The 21027-nt window shown below is 35.2% G+C and overlaps 1 protein-coding gene across 2 annotated transcripts in view; it reads left to right on the forward strand.

Annotated features, from left to right (window-relative positions):
- LOC105388118 (synaptotagmin-15) overlaps nucleotides 1-21027 on the forward strand; it is a 115835-nt gene that overhangs the window by 66926 nt on the left and 27882 nt on the right. For both annotated transcript variants that reach the window (XM_048624714.1, XM_048624708.1), the window contains exons 6-9: nucleotides 7540-7628; nucleotides 14751-14875; nucleotides 17303-17396; nucleotides 20583-20747. In XM_048624714.1, coding sequence (XP_048480671.1) covers nucleotides 7540-7628; nucleotides 14751-14875; nucleotides 17303-17396; nucleotides 20583-20747 — 473 coding nt within the window. The remainder of the gene's footprint in view (nucleotides 1-7539; nucleotides 7629-14750; nucleotides 14876-17302; nucleotides 17397-20582; nucleotides 20748-21027) is intronic.

The raw sequence follows: 21027 nt of genomic DNA on the forward strand, positions 1-21027 counted from the left end.
TTTATATAAAATCTTGTATTATTGAAACCAAGTCTAGACAGACGTCTAGCTCACAAACTTTAACTAAAGCCTAGAATATATCGTGTTGACATTTCCGTTTTAGGTTGCAAACATGTGACCTTATTCGACGGGCAGAAAATTTATATAAAACTAGCTGTTCCCGCGCGCTTCGCTTCGCCTTAAAAAGTTTTCCCGTGGGAATTCCGGGATAAAAAGTAGCCTATGTTCTTTCCCAGGGTCTAGACCGTATGTATACCAAATTTCATTCAAATCCGTTCAGTAGTTTTGGCGTGAAAGAGTAACAGACAGACAGACAGACAGACAGACACAGTTACTTTCGCATTTATAATATTAGTTAGGATTCAAATTTTGCTGTTGAAAAATGAAGTGGAATATTCTACTTCTCCACTGACTTTTGACTCCTTAGAGCCTATCGGTCTTATTCATAAAAATTAAAAAGTTACGGGAGACCTATAGGCCTGCTATAAGCAAATGTCAAAAAAACTTTATTCATAAACGATCAATAGCGCTAAAGAACTCTCCAACTGATTCGTAAAACCTTGATATGCTAAAGTTGGCTGGACCCTACTATACACCTTCCGTAAGCCTCCTCTTGTACAAAAACATGGCGGCCGGTCAACAGCTGTTCTGCTTTATTGACGATTTGACATTTGTTGTGAGTTAATATTTGCTGAAAATAAGTTGCCATGGTAACGTAAAAATTTAATTTTTTTTTTTGTGGGTTTTGGCTTGGCCACTGCGCCTTTAAGCCAACGTAAACTTTTTTAAGTGCCGCGCCGTGGCTAACATAGATAATAGAGATTGATAAATGAATGAAAGTTTTCGCTATTTTTGTTTATGGTTTCGTCGGACCGGCAACTTAATAGGGTAAATGTCAAAATGTTTGGTCTGTGAAATCTATTAGTTATTGAAGGTTTACGGAACTATTATGAATAGAGATTTTTACGAAACCTCAAATAGGCTTAATGTGTTCCGTAACTATTGAGCTCAGTAAACCTACTTTAAGGTTTTTTTATGAATAAGACCGTATATGTTTCACAATGTTTCATATGGGTTATAGTATTATGTTGGACAAAAGTATGCGACATATCTTTCCGAAAATATGTTTAAAAGACAGTAATAGCATATTTCTAATGACAGCGAGAGAGAGAGACAAGAGAATACTAATCCATTCATGAGAGATACTCTTAATTTTCGTGGAACCTGTTCTAAGACTGTAACATTGTTCCCTGTGGAAATCTTGGCTAGTTTCAGGAAGGAAACAAATTAAAACTGTATAATGTGATGGCGTACCCAAAGCTATTGAAGACCTATTTATAAATAAGTATATATTACTTCGTTTCTTAATAATATTGAGTATGTTCTCTATCATATCCATATCGGAGGACTAGGTTTTGTCAACGTGGTGAAAGGATTAGCGAAAATCGCTGACAGTGCGTGACGACCGTATATCAATCTTTTGATTTAGTTGATACTACCTAGGTACAATTTAAATTGGATAATTCGAAAGTCTCGAAGTAATTCCCAAATCTGAACCAGTCTGAACCTCCTTCATCACACACACACACTCACGCCTTGTACTAATGTACTCCCTTGCGGGGTAGGCAGAGATGCATTGCTGCACCCACTTTTCGCCAGTGTTATGTTTAGTCTCAATGTAATAGGGGGCGAGCCTATTGCCATTTTACGGGCACATCCAAGACCCGAGAACAAATATCTGTGTTTTAAACAAATATCTGCCCCAGCCGGGAATCGAACCCGGGACCTTCGGCTCAGTAGTCAGGGTCACTAACCACTACGCCATTCGGTCGCCTTCATTTCCTCTATAAATACGAATATTCAACCTTTATTTTCCTACCTGTCACATGCCTTGTTCTTTTTATATAGCAACATTGAATACGACTGTGGGAACGTGACGAAAATGTCCCCTTTGCAAGTCACGTAACAGCGGGTTGTAGCTAACATAAATCTGTTATTTTCCTGTACAGATAATAAAGGAACGAGCCACGTTACTATATCCATAACAAGAACCTTATTAACCTAATGGCCTTTGAACTTGTGTTTGCCTTGTAAGACTGTATTTTAATTATTCAAAGGAATTCATTTTAAAGTTAAATTATTATGATAATATTATTATGATTATTATGTAGTTTTATAGATATACTTTTCTAAATATTTAAAATAATGATTATGATTAGGTTTTTATTATACCTACGTAACTCTCAGCGATGGCTAAAAATAAGATAGTAAATTCTAACCTTTTCATTTCATAATATTGTGACTTTTAGCAATCTCAGCATTACGTAGGTATTCGTGCCATAGAAGGCACTCAGCTCATCATTTTGATAATTTTTAAACTTCTTCAGGCTGTATTTTTTTGTGAAATCGTTTTGTATCTCGAGGCAACAATTCCATTAAAAGTATCGTAATCTTCATTTGAACCATCTTTATGACACGAGAATCGCCTTTTAGGGTTTTCCCGTGAGCTTACATTCGCCTAAGTTTTCCCGATGGAATGGACTGGGATTAAAAGCTGTAGGAACAAAATTAAAATCTCTTTCTATTATGTAGCAAAAGGTTTTTTAAAGCAAGCTGTGCTGAACAGATTTGGAAATTATTTTTATTTTAAGATATTATATCTTAGTTACCTATACAAGGCTTGCTGGGCATAGAAAGTTTTCTATCGAGTTAGCAGTATCCGTTTGTAGTCTAGCTTTGCAAAACGACCGATCGAGAGCTTTTTTTTAAATATTGGTATACAACCAAATACAACCATGATGCAATATTATTATTATTGAATTATTTATTGCAAAAAGTAATTTTTTACAAAGGAGAACTTAATACTAGCAGAATTTTCTACCAGTTAACCTTTGGTGATGTTGAAAAAGTGATTGGTAGGGCTTAAGGCTTTGACGATAGAAGATGGTCTATATACTCTATATTGAGTACCTCTCCTGTCCCCTGTGCCCTTCCACCTGCACACGGGAAGACCTACTCCAGGCCAACCAGAATGCTATCAAAGTTGCTTCTTTTTGGTCTGGACAAATATAAAAAATCGCATTTCACTGACACGAAAGAAGAAGATTGAGTACCTCACCGAAATATTAATATATACCTATACAACATAAATAAATATAGATAGATAGAATATTCTTTATTTGCACACACACATGAAATAAATTTACATAACTTAAATACTAACACATACGTACAAAAATGGCGGCCTTATCGCTTAAAGCGATTTTTATAAGACAACCTTAGGGTGGAAGGATATTTATGATCAAAGAGGTCAAGTGTACTAAAGAATATACATGATATTACATAAATACATTACATACCTACATACATAAATACATATATAAACTATTTTTTTAAATTAATTACTATCATCATCATCATCATCATCACACAGATAGAACAGCAGCGCTCCGAAACTTAATTTTTCGTAAACTAGAGTGACCCCTGGTTCAACTACAGTCTTGCTAATTGGCAGTAGGATATAACACGGAGAGTTGAAGGGGCAATTAGTGGGACAAACACTCTTAACTATGACGTGGACTTTCAAGTTCACTTGAAGAGCGCATATCTGGTAGAGCTACTTTAGTGGCGTTGAGGAAACTTAAGCTCTATAAAATTTAAGTTCTTATGTGTATATTTAAAATAGTCATAGTAGACACAAAATGAAGTAAGTATTTAAATTTATCTGGATCTATGTATGCTTGTAGCCACTTGCAGGTAGTCTTTAAATCAGCAGTTAGAGAATTCGCACGTGGACCACTAACTTTTCGATTTAAATTTTGTATTATCCTGAAAGGTCGCCGTGCGTAGAATTTAAATACTTTCAGTTAAGATTTTCCAGGATAAGAAACTCCTTTGAGATTGCATTTACAACTAAATGGTGACATAGAACTTCAATTTACTTTCTTTGTAAAATAAGAAGCATAATAAAAGAGTCCTTGTGTTGAAAAGGCTCCATGTATTCATATACACGCCACTTTTGCAAGGCTGAAAATTCAGGATTTTTTCATGCGATAACTGACTTTAATGCAATGCGACAAAGTCGTAGTTTTGTTGTAAAATGCAATGAAGTCAGTTAAGCCCACAGGCTCAGTAGGCTTCTAGGGTTCTATATCCAGAGGGTGCCAAGGGAACTGTAATAGCCGGGGTAGTCTTAAGTATCCCAGATATACTTTCCTTGTAAGAGGAGCCAGTAATCTTTTGCGAGGTAAAAATAAGGTAGTTGCTAGTCTAACCTACATAGTCGCATAGCCGACTGGTGTAGTGGTTACTGACCCTGACTGCTAAACCGAAGGTCCCGGGTTCGATTCCCGGCTGGGGCAAAAATTTGTTTAAAGACAGATATTTGTACTCGGGTCTTGGGTGTAGATATTTATAATTAATATGTATCTATCTATGTATTTGTGTAGATATATCAGCTGTCCGATACCCATAATACAGGCTCTGCCTAGCTTGGGTTCGGATGGCCGTGTGTGAGATGTCCCCACATATTATTATAGTTGGCTATATTCGGGGAACTTCGTCTGATTGGTAACGACAAAGCAAAGATATCATTTCATTTCATTCATTTCATTTATTTATTCATAAACACAAGGTGTATTTGAAATTCTTATAACTAAACATAAATTACCTATCACACATGCATTAAAAGATCTGATAAACAAAAGTAAAAATAAATTTAAATTATTAATAAAATGAATGTCCAAATAAAAATTAAAAACTATGTCTATCACACATGCATTAAAAGGTCTCATAAACAAAAGTAAAAATAAATTTCAATTATTAATAAAATTAATGTAAATATAAAGATAAAGATAAAGATAAAATACTCTTTATTGCACACAAAAAGAAACAGTATTACAAACATGAACAGAAAATAAATAGCACAAACGGCGGCCTTATTACTAAAAGTAATCTCTTCCAGACAACCAAATTGAAAGGACATAGAAATAATGAAAAAGGGTAGCGTGTGAAAATAAGAGATATTTATAAACTACATTAATATAAAGTATAAACGATATGTAAACACCTACATATAATAATATATAAAACCTACATAGTTAATAATAAATATATACCTATATATAAATATAATTAATGTCCAAATAAAAAATTAAAAACAATGTCAGAAATAAAAGAGAAAATAATGTAAATAACAATTTAAGTCACAAATTAATTCAAAATTTCAAAACAAATTAAAAAAGTTCATGAAACATGTCAAAAATCATTCAAGTCATATAGACATTTTTCCAATAAAAGAGATTTTAGTTCACTTTTAAAGCAGCTTTTCGTTACCATCAATTTTAGGGATGGGGGCAATTTATTAAAAAATACAATGGCCTGGTATGGAGCTGAATGCTTCGTCACCAATAGATGTGGTGTGAGTTTGATTGGAAGCTCTTTTCTTCTTGTACTTTCACGTATGACCTTCTCTTCCTTCGTTTCTATTGAATGGATGTTCTTGGCTAGACCAGTAAGAAGGACCATAATATACAAACTCGGCACAGTCAATATGCCAAGTCGCTTAAAAACTGGCATACAAGATTCCATTTGTGGTATACGGGCAATTGTGCGAATAGCCCTTTTTTGTAAGACAAATGCTTTGTTTGCATTGTACTCATAGCTATGACCCCAAAGTTTTATGCTATAACGCAACTTAGACTCTATCAATGCGTAGTAGACCATCTTAAGCTGCTCTTCGCTTATTTCATCCCGGAGACTTCGTAGGGCATAGCATGCAGAACTAATAGAGCTCTCCAATGCATTGAGTTCATGCTTCCAGTTCAATGAAGAATCAATATAAATTCCTAAAAATTTTACGACATTGGCATTTTGTACTTCGTCTCCATTAAGTATGATATTGATTTTATCTTTATCTCTTGCTGTGGTTTTAAAGAGTAAAGCACTTGTTTTGGTCGTATTTATTTTAAGATTATTTATGTTGAACCATGTTGAGAAAATGCATAGCATGTTGTTTACATCAGATTCCAATGTCTTTATGTCGTTGGCTGAAACTACAGCATTGGTATCATCGGCATATACGACTAGCCTGGCATCCGGCATAGACCGACCCATATGCTCTAGCAGATCATTCGTAAACACTATGAAAAGTATGGGTCCTAAGACTGAGCCTTGCGGAACTCCTCGAGTGACATTCATCAATTTTGACTTTGTGATCATCTCAGAGTTATTATCTATGGTGGTGATCTCTACAAATTGTTTCCTGTTCTGAAGGTAAGACTTGAAAAGTTTTAAAGTGTTTCCTCGTACTCCGTAATGTTCTAATTTTTTTTGTAGAATTTCATGGTCTATTAGATCAAAAGCTGAGCTTAGGTCGAGAAATAAGGCAGCTACCTTCTTTTTGTCGTTAAGCTTTAGTACTACATCATTTACTAATGTTTCTATAGCGTCTACTGTTCCTAGGCTTCGTCTGTAACCAAACTGTCTATCACTAATAACATTGTTCATATTAAGATGTACTAGTAGTCTCGATTTAAGGATTTTTTCAAAAATTTTAGAAAGTATAGGTAAAAGTGAGATTGGTCTATATTTTGATGGATCTTTCTTGGAACCTTTTTTAAAAATAGGTAGTATCCTTGCAATTTTGAGTTGTTCTGGAAATATACCAAGCCTTATGCACTCATTATAAAAATAGGCCAACGGAGCTGCTAGAACATCAATATTGTCTTTGACCACTGTCATAGGCAGACCGTCATATCCGCAGGATTTTTTGTTCTCAAGACTACAATTTAAAATTATTCAGCAAAGAATTTAAAATTAGTTAATAATAAAAAATTAAATGAATGATTAGCTCGTAACTTAAATCCAATTTTCCATGGTAATTTTTAAATAAATTAAGATTCGACAGTACCTACAAATCTTTAAATTTGATCCAAATTTAATTCAAATACGCGATTATAGTTTAGATCTTGGTCCTTAGAAAAAACTACAGTAGGTTATAAACCTTTTATATCTTATTCACTCATCCGAAATAAACTTGATATTCAAACAACAAGCCGTTGTTTGTCGAGCATACTTTTATTTTCTTTACTTCCGTATTTCCACGTGTAACTCAACTGAATAAGGTTATTTTTTGCTTGTTTCGTTTCATTGAAACTTGTTGCCCATCTGTCTGTTGCTTGTCAAATTAAGTATATTTTATAAAAAGATTTATTTAGACTCAAGAGTTCAATGATTGAAAAGTTAGTATTTTATTTGCTAACAAAGTGTCTAAATATGGATCGCATAGTTTTGTCTTAACTAAGTTTTTATACTCGTGTATCTACAGTTCACGTAGGTAGTTTGCAAAATAAGTTTATTTTATTTTTTGCTGAAATTTTATTAAAATTATATCAATGTTTAAAGGTTTATACAAGTTTCGGGTACATTTGAGGAAATTGACCCTTTTAGTGGTCACATTTAAATCCTTTTAACTATGTTCAAGATACGAAAATAATGTTTCCGGTCATAGCTCTATTAATAAAGTATGTATTGTTTCAGCGAACACAACCGACCTCGGCGTGCTGGACCCCTCGCTGTACAAGTCAGACTGCCTGGACGAGGACTACATGTGGCCTGAAGGACACGTCGTAAGTGTATATAAAATGTATGTTATACACACTCAGGGTCAATGATAAAGTTCTACCTGCCATTGATGTTTCATATGTCACTGGAACTTATTCATTGCTCTTGAGTGGATTATTATTAGTGCACTTTTATAGATTAGTACTAGTTTTTCATTTGAGTATGAACCTACAATAAAATGTTTATTTTGCTTTATGAATGTGGAAATTTGATTAATAATGCAATGGTAAAAAATATATTCTGCAAAAAGCTCGTTAGTTTCAAACATTTGACTATGAATAGCTTCGTTACAATCCTGTCCAACATCATATTTATACAATTTTATTTCAAACACAAACTACGACGTGAAATATTTCTAACCAATATTTGCTTACAGTATTACCGCCCACGGGTTAGTTAGTAGTATACTAATAATTAAATTACTAAACTAACGGCACGTCCTCATTAGTATCTAACTGGTTTGCTTCAAGATAGTTATATAATAATATATTTTTAATAACTGTATGCAGTATTCGTTTAGTGGCTTCTTTTTATTGTTTATGGTGTGAATTTTTTGTTCTTAGCACTTTTGCATTTAGCTTATTCACAAGTTATTCAATGCCAATTTCAATAATTTACAATAATAAAATGAGTATGATTCGTGGCGGTGAGTGCTACGAAAGTTCGTAGCCGCGTTCGTAGGTCCGTAGTTCGCCGTAGGCCTTCGTAGCGCGTAGGCTTTCGTAGCACGTAAATGCTATTACGGTACGATAGGTATTTGCCAGAAGTTTTTTATTATTTGAATATTTCATGAGAATCAAAGTGTGATAAGTTAGGGTAAGTAATTTATATCTATGTTAGGTAACGAGGATCACAGGTTGCTTATATTAATGGAATATTAAATTATAGCTGACACAACTCAATGCTGGCAATATTTATTTAGAATTAGGTAGTTTTTATTATATTATTCTTAGTGTGTGTGTTTTCGTTAAAGGTTTTTAGAGCATGTTAAAGTTTAGTAAATAAACGTATTATAAAGGCGTAGCCAATGAAGAATAGGTGTTATTTTTACCGAAATATCTTGGTTCTGTTAATAATAATAATAAAATGAAATAGGAATATTCAATATTTTCTTACAATAGAAAACTAACGATAAGCTTTCAAACCCCCATGCAAGAGAATACTGAAACTAACATTGTAGGTAAAGTGTTATGTAAACTGACGATGATATGGCTGCTTTGAAACTATCCACTTATTTCCCTGAGGAGCTCAGTCCAGTCATACTATTGTATGCTGCAGAGTTCCTACTCTGGTCTGGGGCCATACCGCGAAAAAAAACGTAGCAACATTTATGAAGTAGTTAGTGTTACATTCAATACATTTTAACCCGAAAATCGTTGCCAAAACAAGTTCGCGATAGGAAACCTGATCAGAAAGCTATTAAATAGGTATATAAAGCTATTCAGAAATCATAGTAAGAACACTACCTTTATACTTCTTTACTCATCCTTTCCAATGAATGTCCACTCACAAAATTCCTAAATCAAACAACCCCTATTTTTAAACATTAAATTTGTGATTTGAACAAAATATTTAAGTTTGTAATTGGTAATATTCTGATGCGCTGTTATAAAATGTACCTACTTCAATAATGCAAACGGCGTCATAGCTTTTTCCGTTTAGGAGTAATTTGGTGCTATTGTCGCTCGTAGAATCCAACTCGGATGGGCAGCGTTCGGGAAATTACGACACATCTTCACTGAAAACATACCTCAGTGTCTGAAAACAAAAGTTTTCAATCAGTGCGTGTTGCCAGTGATGACTTACGGAGCCGAGACGTGGTGCTTCACCAAAGGGCTTATCCACAAGCTCAGAATTGCTCAGCGTGCTATGGAAAGGGCTATGTTAGGCGTGTCCCTGCGAGATAGGATTCGTAATGAAGAAATCCGCAGGAGAACTAAAGTTACCGACATAGCCAAAAGGATTAGCACGCTGAAATGGCAATGGGCTGGCCACGTAGCCCGCAGAGCCGACGACCGCTGGAGTAGAAAGGTTCTGGAGTGGAGACCCCGTGTCGGCAAACGGCGTGTCGGTCGCCCCCCAACCCGTTGGTCTGATGATCTGCGGAAGGTAGCGGGAAGCCGCTGGATGCAGATGGCGGGTGACCGTTTGGGGTGGCGATCGTTAGGAGAGGCCTATGTCCAACAGTGGACTACGGAAGGCTGAGAGAGAGAGAGAGAGTCGCTGGAACTGTTTCATTGCTCCTGAGTGTATTTATCTGTCAAGTTTATTTTACGATCGCGTTTGGACTGTTTTATATCCATGAATAGAGTGTCCAGGTGGGCGATTCAGAATAATTATATTTTATTAGCCATAAATTTAGATTTCAACGTAGGTATTGTACAGGGAATATAATTTATGTATTAATAATGCTAAAACTGCAGCGTAAATAGTTAGATTTATAATGTGTGTAAAATAAGAAGTTAAAACATACAAAATTAAAAAGAAGAAGTTTTTTAGCATTTTCCGTTTAGGAGTAATTCGGTGTTATTAGCACTGCAACTTTTTCGTTTTATGTATAGCATAATATTATATCGTATTGGTTATATAAATCAATGAACCATTATACGAGCGTAACATGAGATAGCTTCAAACACGCTGACGGGATTATTTACACCCTCTCTGATCAACAAGTATGTTGGATATTCAGCATTTTTATCGGTATCCAACACAGTAACTTGATTATGTTAGATACTCCTGAATATTATAAGTCAGAACAAGCTTTCAATGAATATTTAAAAAGTATTCAACATAAATATATTTATGAGAAAAGATTTCGTAAATATTTAGGAGTTCATAACTTTTTATAAAAACTACGTACTGATTTTTTATGTGGATCATAAAACGTGCACGTAAACGTGGGGCAGTCACAGAGTGGTGGCCAAGAACTGGCAAACGAGGAATAGGCAGACCGCCGGCCCGATGGACTGATGACATTGTTAAGGTGGCCGGTAGACACTGGACTAGACTCGCACAGGGCCGGAAGGGATGGCGTGATAGGGAAGAGGCTTATACCCAGCAGTGGGCAGATACGGGCTGATAATGATGATTTATTTATTTATTTATAAAATATGGAACGCCAGCAGTTTACACAACACAAAATACAAAGATAAATTAATAGGTAACAATTTCGTTGCGAAAACCATTAATAGGCGTACACATCCTTTTTAAAGAAATTATCTTAAAAACAACAGAATATTAAAGATGGAAATAAACAATATAACAAACATTAAAATAATTTGTAGCAAAACAAATTGAAGGAAAAAATATAACTATTATAGCAATTATTTCTGGCATATTTTTTTCTTAAAGATATTAAAGGAGTCGTGAAAGATGTCAATGTTTAATTTATTATTATACATGTTATAAAGATCACATAACCTATTGATTGGAGAGTGGGATCCAACATTCGTGCGAGCTTGGGGTCCACTGAGAAGTTTCTTTATGGGATATCTTGGAAGGTGATATGGGATTGGGAAAGAGATAGATGCAAGAATATCAGGACAGTCTAATAAATTATTTAAAGTTTTATAAAGAAATATTAAGTCATGCGTTTCACGTCTATTTCGTAAAGAAGTCATTTTAAAGAATTTTAGTCGGTGCTCATAAGGAGATCTGTGGGAAATATTACGGGATATAAAGGCAAGATGGCGAGTGAAAGATCTCTGTATGCTTTCGATTCGTTGTGAATGTATTGTGTAGGAGGGGTTCCAAGCAGAAGAAGAGAATTCCAGGTGACTCCGCACTAGGGAATTAAATAATAAGATTTTGGTCTCGGACTTAAATTCTTTGCTATTGCGTTTAATAAATCCAAGCATTTGTGCAGCCTTCTTGATAATATGGTCGATGTGGGATGAAAATTTTAGTTTGGAGTCAATGATTATGCCAAGATCTCGAATTTCAGATACTTCAGTGACTATATCGGTCCCAAGAAGATAATTGTTGTTAAAAGGATTTCGTTTACGAGTAAATTTTATATGAAAGCATTTTTGAGCATTAATAGACATATCATTGGAATGACACCAATTTAAAATATTATTGAGGTCATTTTGAAGAAGAGTACTATCCTGAGAAGATGTGATTGTTCTATAGATTTTAAGATCATCAGCAAAAAGATATTGATTACTATGTTTAATTTGGTGAGTAAGGTCGTTAATGAAAACTAAAAAAAGAATAGGTCCTAAGTGCGAACCCTGGGGAACCCCTGATTCTGCATAAAAAGTTCAAGACTCGTGTCCATTGACAGAAACAAATTGTTCTCTATTTCCTAAGTAAGAAGTAAACCATTGAAGTAGCCAATCATTAATACCTACAGATGCAAGCTTCTTTATCAGTAATGAATGGTTTACTTTATCGAATGCGCTGGCAAAGTCTATGTATATTGCGTCAATTTGGTGACCAGTATCTACTTTATGGGACAGTTCATTTATATAGGTGACTTAGTTAGACGGGAACACCCAAATATTCCGAAAAACTTTTTTCCGAATTTGATAACCCCGAATATGTAATTTACGAAATATTGCAATACCGATTTTTTAAAATACCGAATTATAATAATCACGAAAATTATAATTTCGAATATTATAATCACGAATATTGTTATTACGATTGTTAAATATACGAATGTTAAAAAATACGATTACTTTAATATACGAAAAATAAAATACCGATTTATTATAATCACGAAAAAGTCAAATCCCGATCGGAAATATGATAATTCGTGATTTTGACAAAAAAACATAAACGTCTTTAAAACTTTAGAACCAAAACCAAAAGATAGGTGCGACGACGAGCAAAGCGAGGAGGAGCGTGTTAGGTGCACATAGATATCGAAAAACAAAGCGGAGCGCAGCGAAGCGGAGCGGAGCGTTTCAAATATAGAGCAAAACAATTGCTAGGATTTTTATGGTGTTTAAACTTAAAAACCTTAGGACCTAAACCTAAAGATAGGTGCGACGACGACCAAGCGAGGAGGAGCGTGTTAGGTGCACATAGATATCGAAAAACAAAGCGGAGCGCAGCGAAGCGGAGCGGAGCGTTTCAAATTTAGAGCAAAACAATTGCTAGGATTTTTATGGTGTTTAAACTTAAAAACCTTAGGACCTAAACCTAAAGATAGGTGCGACGACGAGCAAAGCGAGGAGGAGCGTGTTAGGTGCACATAGATATCGAAAAACAAAGCGGAGCGCAGCGAAGCGGAGCGGAGCGGAGCGGAGCGGAGCGGAGCGGAGCGTTTCACATAATATAGCTTAAAAAATATTGTTTTTATACGCATTATGCTGCATTATTCATATAACCATTTCTTGTTAACTAAGAAACAATCGGGAATTTGTATTTTCGGAGTATTAAAACTTCGGGATTCGTAATTTTAACAATTCGATATAATAAAAAATCGTACTTTTGAAACATCGAAATAATAATATTCGGAAAATTGACTTTCGTCATTTTAATTAATGTGTTGTTTGAAATTTCGTTTATAAACTATTCGTGATTTTCGTTATTCGGAAACTTAAAATTCGGGATTGTGAATTATTCGGAACTATGAAATTCGAAATTTTAAAAATCGTTATTTTCATATTCGTAAAAAAGTAATATATATTCGGAATTATGTAGTGTACCCAAGTTAGACCCGACTGAGCGCCCTTTTCTGAAGCCGTGCTGAGATGTACTTAATATGTTTTCTAATTTTCTAGTAACAATGGGACAAATTATGGATTCAAATAGCTTGGAGAAACATGGAAGAATAGAGATTGGTCTATAGTTAGATACCACAGATAAATCACCTTTCTTATGGATAGGAGTAATTCTAGCTCTCTTCCAAGGATTTGGAAACTGTCCGTCTTGTAATGAGCGATTGAAAATAATAAAGAGAGGGTAGGTTAGATATTTTGCACAGCGATTAACAAAGAGAGGGTGTATGCCATCCGTACCAGCGCTCTGGTAAACGTTTAACTTTCGTATATGTTTATTGATTTCTTTCTCGGTGATGAAAATATGTATGTTATTTGTAATGTGTGAAGAACTATTACTCAGGAGAGGGATATTATTGGCAATATTTTTGTTATATATATTGGAGAAATGAGTTGCGAAAAGATTAGTTATATCATGTGCATTACATGCAGTTTCACTATTTAAATGCATCTCAGCCGGTATTGCTGAGGAACCTTTTCGTTTATCTTTGATAAATCTCCAAAAGGCTTTTGGCTGAGTCTTCATTTCAGATTTAAGTCTATTTTTGTAATCTCTATAGCATGTATTCATAAGTTTGTGACATCTATTACGTAGAATATCGTATTCCAGTTTATCTCTAGGGTTTTTGTATTTATAATATCTAATACGAATCTTGTTTTGCTCAGAGAGAACCCGAATCAGTGTTTTAGTAAACCAAGGAGGATACTTTGACATCTTTCTGCTCCGTTTAGGTACAAATTCTTTGATAATTGAATGTAACGTATCGTTAAGTAATATTACCATAGAATTAACATTATCACAACTTAAAAGTAAGCTATCCCAATCTATAGAACTTAATTCTAAATTAATGCTCTCATAGTCAGCCTTGTAGTAATTAAGGTTAGAACTAACATTAGATTTAAGATATTGCACATCAGTTAAAGGAACTTGTATAAGAAGACTTGGGTGCAAATTATCAACTTTACTTAAATTATCTAGGGCTACAGAGTTACTTATATTACTTAAGATGAGATCAAGAGATGATGATGATGATGAATGATGATAAAACGTGCTACAACTTCAGTAGATACTTTAAAAAAGTATAAGAAATATAATTTTTGTTGACAGTTCTGTTGCCTTAACTGACTACAGTAAATGCAGAGTTGGTGATTTTGTAAAACTCTGGACAACAACCATTTATATGAAGAGTTCAGAGAATTTTATATTGTACTGTTTTTTGCTACCGTACCATCACTTGTCAAACATCTGTTAGATCCGTACAAGTTACGTCAGATTTGACAAGCGAACGACGCTGCTTAAGTATTGCTAATGTTTGGTGGTGGTAACCCGACTGTATTTGTTGTTGTTGTCATTTGTCATATTTCTATATTACGAATGCATTCTATTTGTCCTCCAAGGGTCGCGTCTGGTTCACACTGAAGTACGAGGCAGGGACGGAGCGGCTGCAAGTCCACATCCTGAAGGCCAAGCATCTGCCGTCGAGGACGCCCGCGCTCGCCAACGCCTGTGACCCTTATGTCAAGTGAGTATCATCATCATCCTCCTCACAGCCCATCACGTCTCAACTGCTGGAGCACGGGTCTCCATCCAGTAAAGGAAGCAACCGGGTTTAACGTGCCATCCGAAACACGGAAGCGCACAGAAAAGGACCTTTTGAAATCGGTCCCCCATCTAATGAGTGACCGTGTCATGTGTTGCTTAACTTTAATAATCAGTTACGATCACTGAAGCCAGCTCCACAACGGAGGCTTCAGTCAGTACCTAGATCGTTTTAATTAATTTACACTCTCTTGTGTGGGTGAAAGGTGGGTTTTGTGTTGTGGTTTTTGAGGTGAACAGAGATTTTGCATTATGTAAATTGCCGACATTTCGCGTAGTGTTTTGCTGGTTTAATTAATTTATATTAAGTTGTAATGCATGTAAATTGGGTAAGTAGTACTTATTAATGGAGAAAGCAACTAAAACTTAATCATTTAACTATATACCTTAACGAATAACTATGTTATGTCTTTTAACGGGAAATTAAATATAACATGAATTTGTGTCACAAAATAATTGGATGTCTCAATCGAAGAGTTACCTTTGTAGCAAAAAAAAGGTCAGATAGACACAATAAAATGTCAATTTGCAACTTTTGTATTAAGCCGTGTTATAGTCTTTGATCAACAATAAAGCCTTCGTTAGTAGTTGGAAACCTGACTTCTAGTTTTTGGACGAGTTTACACAATTTATCACTAACTTGGTCGCCGTGGAGACAGCAAAGACCTTATCATTAATGTCATGATGCTATCAGAAGTAGAAGTGTGAATTGGTGATGATTCTGAGGAATCTTCTTGTCCACATTTACGTGAACTAAATCTCTAATAGTGGTTTTATTTATCGAAAGTATATTTATTTATATAACAAAGAGTATGAACGTCAATATTTTAACAAGCAACCTACTCTCGCATCGAAGAACGGCTCTTTTTCTTGGGAGAGTTTTAAAGTGAAATCTTAATTTAGCACTGTTATAAATTTATAAAATATTAAAAAATAATTAAAAATCAACTTTTAGTAAATGACAATGGGCGTTTTGGGACCTATGTCCAATAAAGGTGAGTCATACATCGTTGGATAGCTCTTTTCAAGTGAGCAAAAAAATATTATGACGACAAATCCGTATAAGTTGTCCATTTTGAAATATATTCGTCGGAAGGAAGTATTTTTCTATGGCATTGCACTCTCTCTCCTGATGGCAGTTAGGGCATAATACACGTAAACACGTATTATTAAAATGGGAGAAATTACTTTGAACTGGTTATATTAACTGAGATATTAAACAAATATAATATTATAATGAATGATGATAATTTTGTTATAAAAATTAAAAATGAATGTGAATAATTATAAACAAAAAAAAACCCGACTGCACGCTAAAAAGATGAAAACAAGCCCCAGTGTTAATGGAAAGTATCGCAGGCGGGGACCAGCAGAGGGTTCACCATTTAGCTGAATGTTACTTAGATAGGTACCTTGTGGCGGTCAAGTCGGTCCCCGCCTGGGATATTTTCCATTAACACTGGGGCTTGTTTTCATCTTTTTAGCGTGCAGTCGGGTTTTTTGTTTGTTTATAATTATATTTTTTTATTTGTAACTTTTTAGTCGTTTTTATTTTATGAAATTTTATGTCAGTAGTCCGGTTTTAGTTTATGAACATTTTTTAATTAAATAATTTTGGTGTTGTAATTTAAATACCTACAATATGCATATTTTTGTAATGTCCTAATCAAGCCCTTTCATTTGATACCCATCACGGCATAGTTGGAAAAATATTATTTTTTCGTTAATCACTTTATGTCCTCTTGAGGGGCTTTATATATTTTAATGTAACATCACATAGCCTATAACCATCGTGCAATTAATACGCTTCTAACGATATCTCATACATCAAAATCTATCAAGCCGTTTAGGCTACAGGAGGGAACAAAGAAACAGACATACATACATACATACATATATACCTACATACAAACATACAATCGAAAAGCATTACCCTCCTCCTTCGGCAGTCGGGTAAAAAATAACAAAAATATTAAAATTACAGAAATAAAATATAAAAACTTTCAAGGTACGATTATTCTAATTGGACAGTAAATCAGGACTAGCGCTTCCATTATTCATATTCAGCAAAAAAATACCTTTTCAACGACGTATCACTCATTTCTATTGGTGATGGTCCCAGCTTCCATACATTGGTACCTATCATCATTTGCTCTTCATTTCTTCTGAACTGGCTACAACGCTATATTGTAGCATGTCATGACTTAGTATATTGCAGATTTGATTCCATACTTACCTAGGTATTTTAAGTACCCCTACATGAATAAACAAACTTTCTCATAAGTATACTTAAAACTATTTATCTTACAGGTACTTAACGTAAATAAAATAATGTTTTGCCCCTTCCCAGGATCCAGTTGTTACCGGATGAACGGCGAGTGCTTCAAACCAAACAAAAGAAGAAGTCATGCAATCCATTCTACGATGAAACTTTTGTCTACCAAGTAAGCGTTTTTATTTTTATGCTAGAACAAATCGCCGTTTTCATTCCACAAGTTCGCATAAGCGCTTTTGTTTTTGTTTGATATTGAGACAAACTGTGTAGAAGAAATAATTGGTGAAGTGTGAACCGGCATCGGGTGGTGAGGTCTTTTTCTTTAATTCATAAGAAATAAAATGAAAGAAAAAGATAGAAAATAAGATAAAGATAAATATGATGAAGCATAACACGTAGCATTTTAGCTCGTCTAGATAATATGTGAACCCACCAACCCGCAGTGGACCAGCGTGGTGGGAAATGGTCCAAGCTTAGGAAGGAAGTTTAGACCTTGGGACATTCACAAAGGTTCCACTCGAGAGAGCCAGATGCAGGTACTTACACCCCCACAGAGAATAGAATAGAATATGCTCACGTAGGCGTAGGCGAGGCGAAATTCTAGGACTCGGCGTGGGGCCCCCTCGAAGGTGAAATCCGGGGAATCTTGATGTTCACTCACAAAATTCACATTGTTTATAATTCAGTTAACAAAATATATAGTTCCAATGCACTATAAATCCGATAATTACGACCGCAGCGAATTACTTACAAACACGACGAAGACTACTGATATTTTTCAAAGTAAAATTAAGCTACCATACAAAAAGGAATCAGTACCTAATTAGATTGATTTTCAATCTTCCCACCTTCAAATATTATAATTCTTGGACCGGTATCTAAAATTATTGCATTTTTATCCTGAGTGAATCTTTAGGTTAATGTACTTATGTATAAAGGGGTAATTCTATCAAAGATTTGATTTCAAATAGCGCCGCACATTTTTGAACATACATTTATTTCGGTTTAATGTACAGGGAACTCATAATTTAAGTCACTAACTATTGGTGAAGGTTTGCAAGCGTAATCGTGCGGATCCCTAAAATATAGCGGTGATTGAAACACACGGTTCTTTCATGTGGAATTAAACATCTATGAAAAGCTTTGTACAATTTTACACATTGTTGTTTACTATTTTAACTGCAGGCTATAATTATATTATATATGTTATGAATAGGTTACCTATGTTATATCGGTTTAAACCAGGTGGAAACATATAAAACAGTGAATTTGAATTATAATATAATTTCAGTTTTAAATTTATTTATAACAATAAAATTATATGTAATGTATATTATACTAGCTGTTCCCGCGCGCTTCGCTTCGCCTTAAAAAGTTTTCCCGTGGGAATACCGGGATAAAAAGTAGCCTATGTTCTTTCCCAGGGTCTAGACCATATATATACCAAATTTCATTCAAATCCGTTTAGTAGTTTTGGCGTGAAAGAGTAACAGACAGACAGACAGACAGACAGACAGACACAGTTACTTTCGCATTTATAATATTAGTTAGGATTGAATACAGAGGAGTAGGTACCTATTTATTAAGTGTTAGGACATCTCTAACACACTGATATGTTAAATAAAATGCCTTAGCCAAAACCTGTCAATTTATACTGTTCGTTCAAACAATGAAACCAGACAGCTATAATTGCGGGATTATTATGTATTCTGACTAGTCTGAGTAGAGCTATCCACCGCGTATTTTTACGGGAAATGGAGGAGGATTCAGTCAAACTCTCAAAATATATGTTTTAGTAAGTATTTGTAACTAAAAACGACAGAAGCGATAAAAAAACTTTGAATATTAAAATGCAAAATTGATGAGTGCTATATTTTACATCTTATATCGGAATTTCCACAATTAAGGTTTTAAAAGCAAATCCGAAGCTCACGAGGACGCGTACTTTGTACCTTGGCAAACTCAAAAACTGACAATGTTTGAATGAATAGGCAGTTTGTTCGTTTGACAAGGTACAAAAGTGTACCTATATCTATGAAGCTGACTGAACATAATAGGCCCTTGTATCACGCTTTCACATTCACATCACATGGCAGCTCCAATTGTTTTATACAGGTTGGGGCCCACTCGATCCTATTTCGTATAATTGATGCCTGTCGATTGATTGAGCGCCCGCCCTACACATTTGTGCTACCTGATAACAACGTCAATGAATTGGGACCTCCGAAATAATGTAGTGACTTGCGTACGTCAAAACGAAAACGTTGTTGGGAATATTGGAATTGTGTTGAGTGATGTGATGCCTTGATGAGATAAATAGGTTTCCGTTTTTATATCTGTAAAGTAGGCAGTTTTTCAATAAGAAATGACTCAAGAAATACAGCTAATTTCAAAACCTGGATAGACTCTGCAAGCTAACCAGGTAAACATCGTACGTTTTTTTAAATTTTGTCAAAGTTTATTTTTCGAAGAGGGCTCCTAGATCGAATTGATGTAACTGTGTTGGATTGAAAAGCACTAGCAGTAACGAAGCTGGTTCCTGCAATCGACTATTGCACGCTTGCACTTGTCACTGTAAACAACTTGAGAAGATAGGTTCGGAGTAGCCAATCAGTTTCGTGAAACTAGCTCCTTGAAGGGGATGACTCGTGGATGTGAAGGAAACCGCGTGTTGGTAATACTGGATACTAGTTTATTGTTGCTTGTACAGCGAGGTCCCGTGGAAAGAGGCCGAGACTCCGCCTGTAGCGGCTTATATGCTACCACCACCCCCGACACTGCGCCATCTAGCAGGATGTATAGGAACTTAATAGTGTAGTAATGCTTAATAATCGATCTATGCAAGTAGCCTGCGAGATAACGCTGTGTTTACATAGGAAACTAAGTAGTTAAACCTTCTAATTTATAGATGGCGCTAATATATTGTTAACACAGTTAACACTCCTTTACTGAACTTTCGTATAACTACATTATATGCAATAACTTCCTCGATACATCACTGCGGTTCGATGAATCCTTGTTTGCGGATGGAGGTCAACTCGAAAGTCAAACTGTTGTGTATCATGATTAATAATTCATTGTGAATGGGTACCTGTAACGCCCTTGCTATGTTTCATTAAATATTTCATTTATGTCCATGTCTCTTTCTTGTTTCCACATTATTACCACAGTTACAGTAATAGTCAAAAGTTATGAAAAACTATTAAAACGTATGCCAAATTTTCTCCTAAAACTTACGCCAGGCATCAACCTAATCACAAAACCCTTCTCACACACAAACGAATAACACAACACCTTTGCACCAACCACTTAATCCTTCCACCAAACCCATTCTAAATCCCAACCCACTCCGCAGGTACCAGCGGGCAAACTGGAATGCTTAACCCTTAAGCTGTCAGTGATAGACGCGGGTCGAGTGGGCGCGGGCCGGCAGCTGCTGGGCCACGTGCTGCTGCCGCTCAGCGAGCTGGAGGGCGACGCCGACGAGGAGCCGCAGCTGTACAAGCTCGATATAGAGAAGGTAAGCCCGAGTGCCGTAGGTAACCGTGTGTAATCGTTGTTTCGATGATGGTTTCGAATAAATAGTATCGATTATGATATCGATTAATTATTTCGATTAATAGTATCGATTAATGGTATTGATTAATTATTTCGATTAATAGTATCGAATAATCGATTAATAGTATCGATTAATAGTATCGATTAATAGTATCGATTAATAGTATCGATTAATAGTATCGATTAATAGTATCGATGAATAGTATCGATTCATAGTATCAAATAGTATCGATTAGTACTAT

The sequence above is a fragment of the Plutella xylostella genome, chromosome 3 (assembly GCF_932276165.1).
Source record: "Plutella xylostella chromosome 3, ilPluXylo3.1, whole genome shotgun sequence".
NCBI lineage: Eukaryota > Metazoa > Arthropoda > Insecta > Lepidoptera > Plutellidae > Plutella > Plutella xylostella.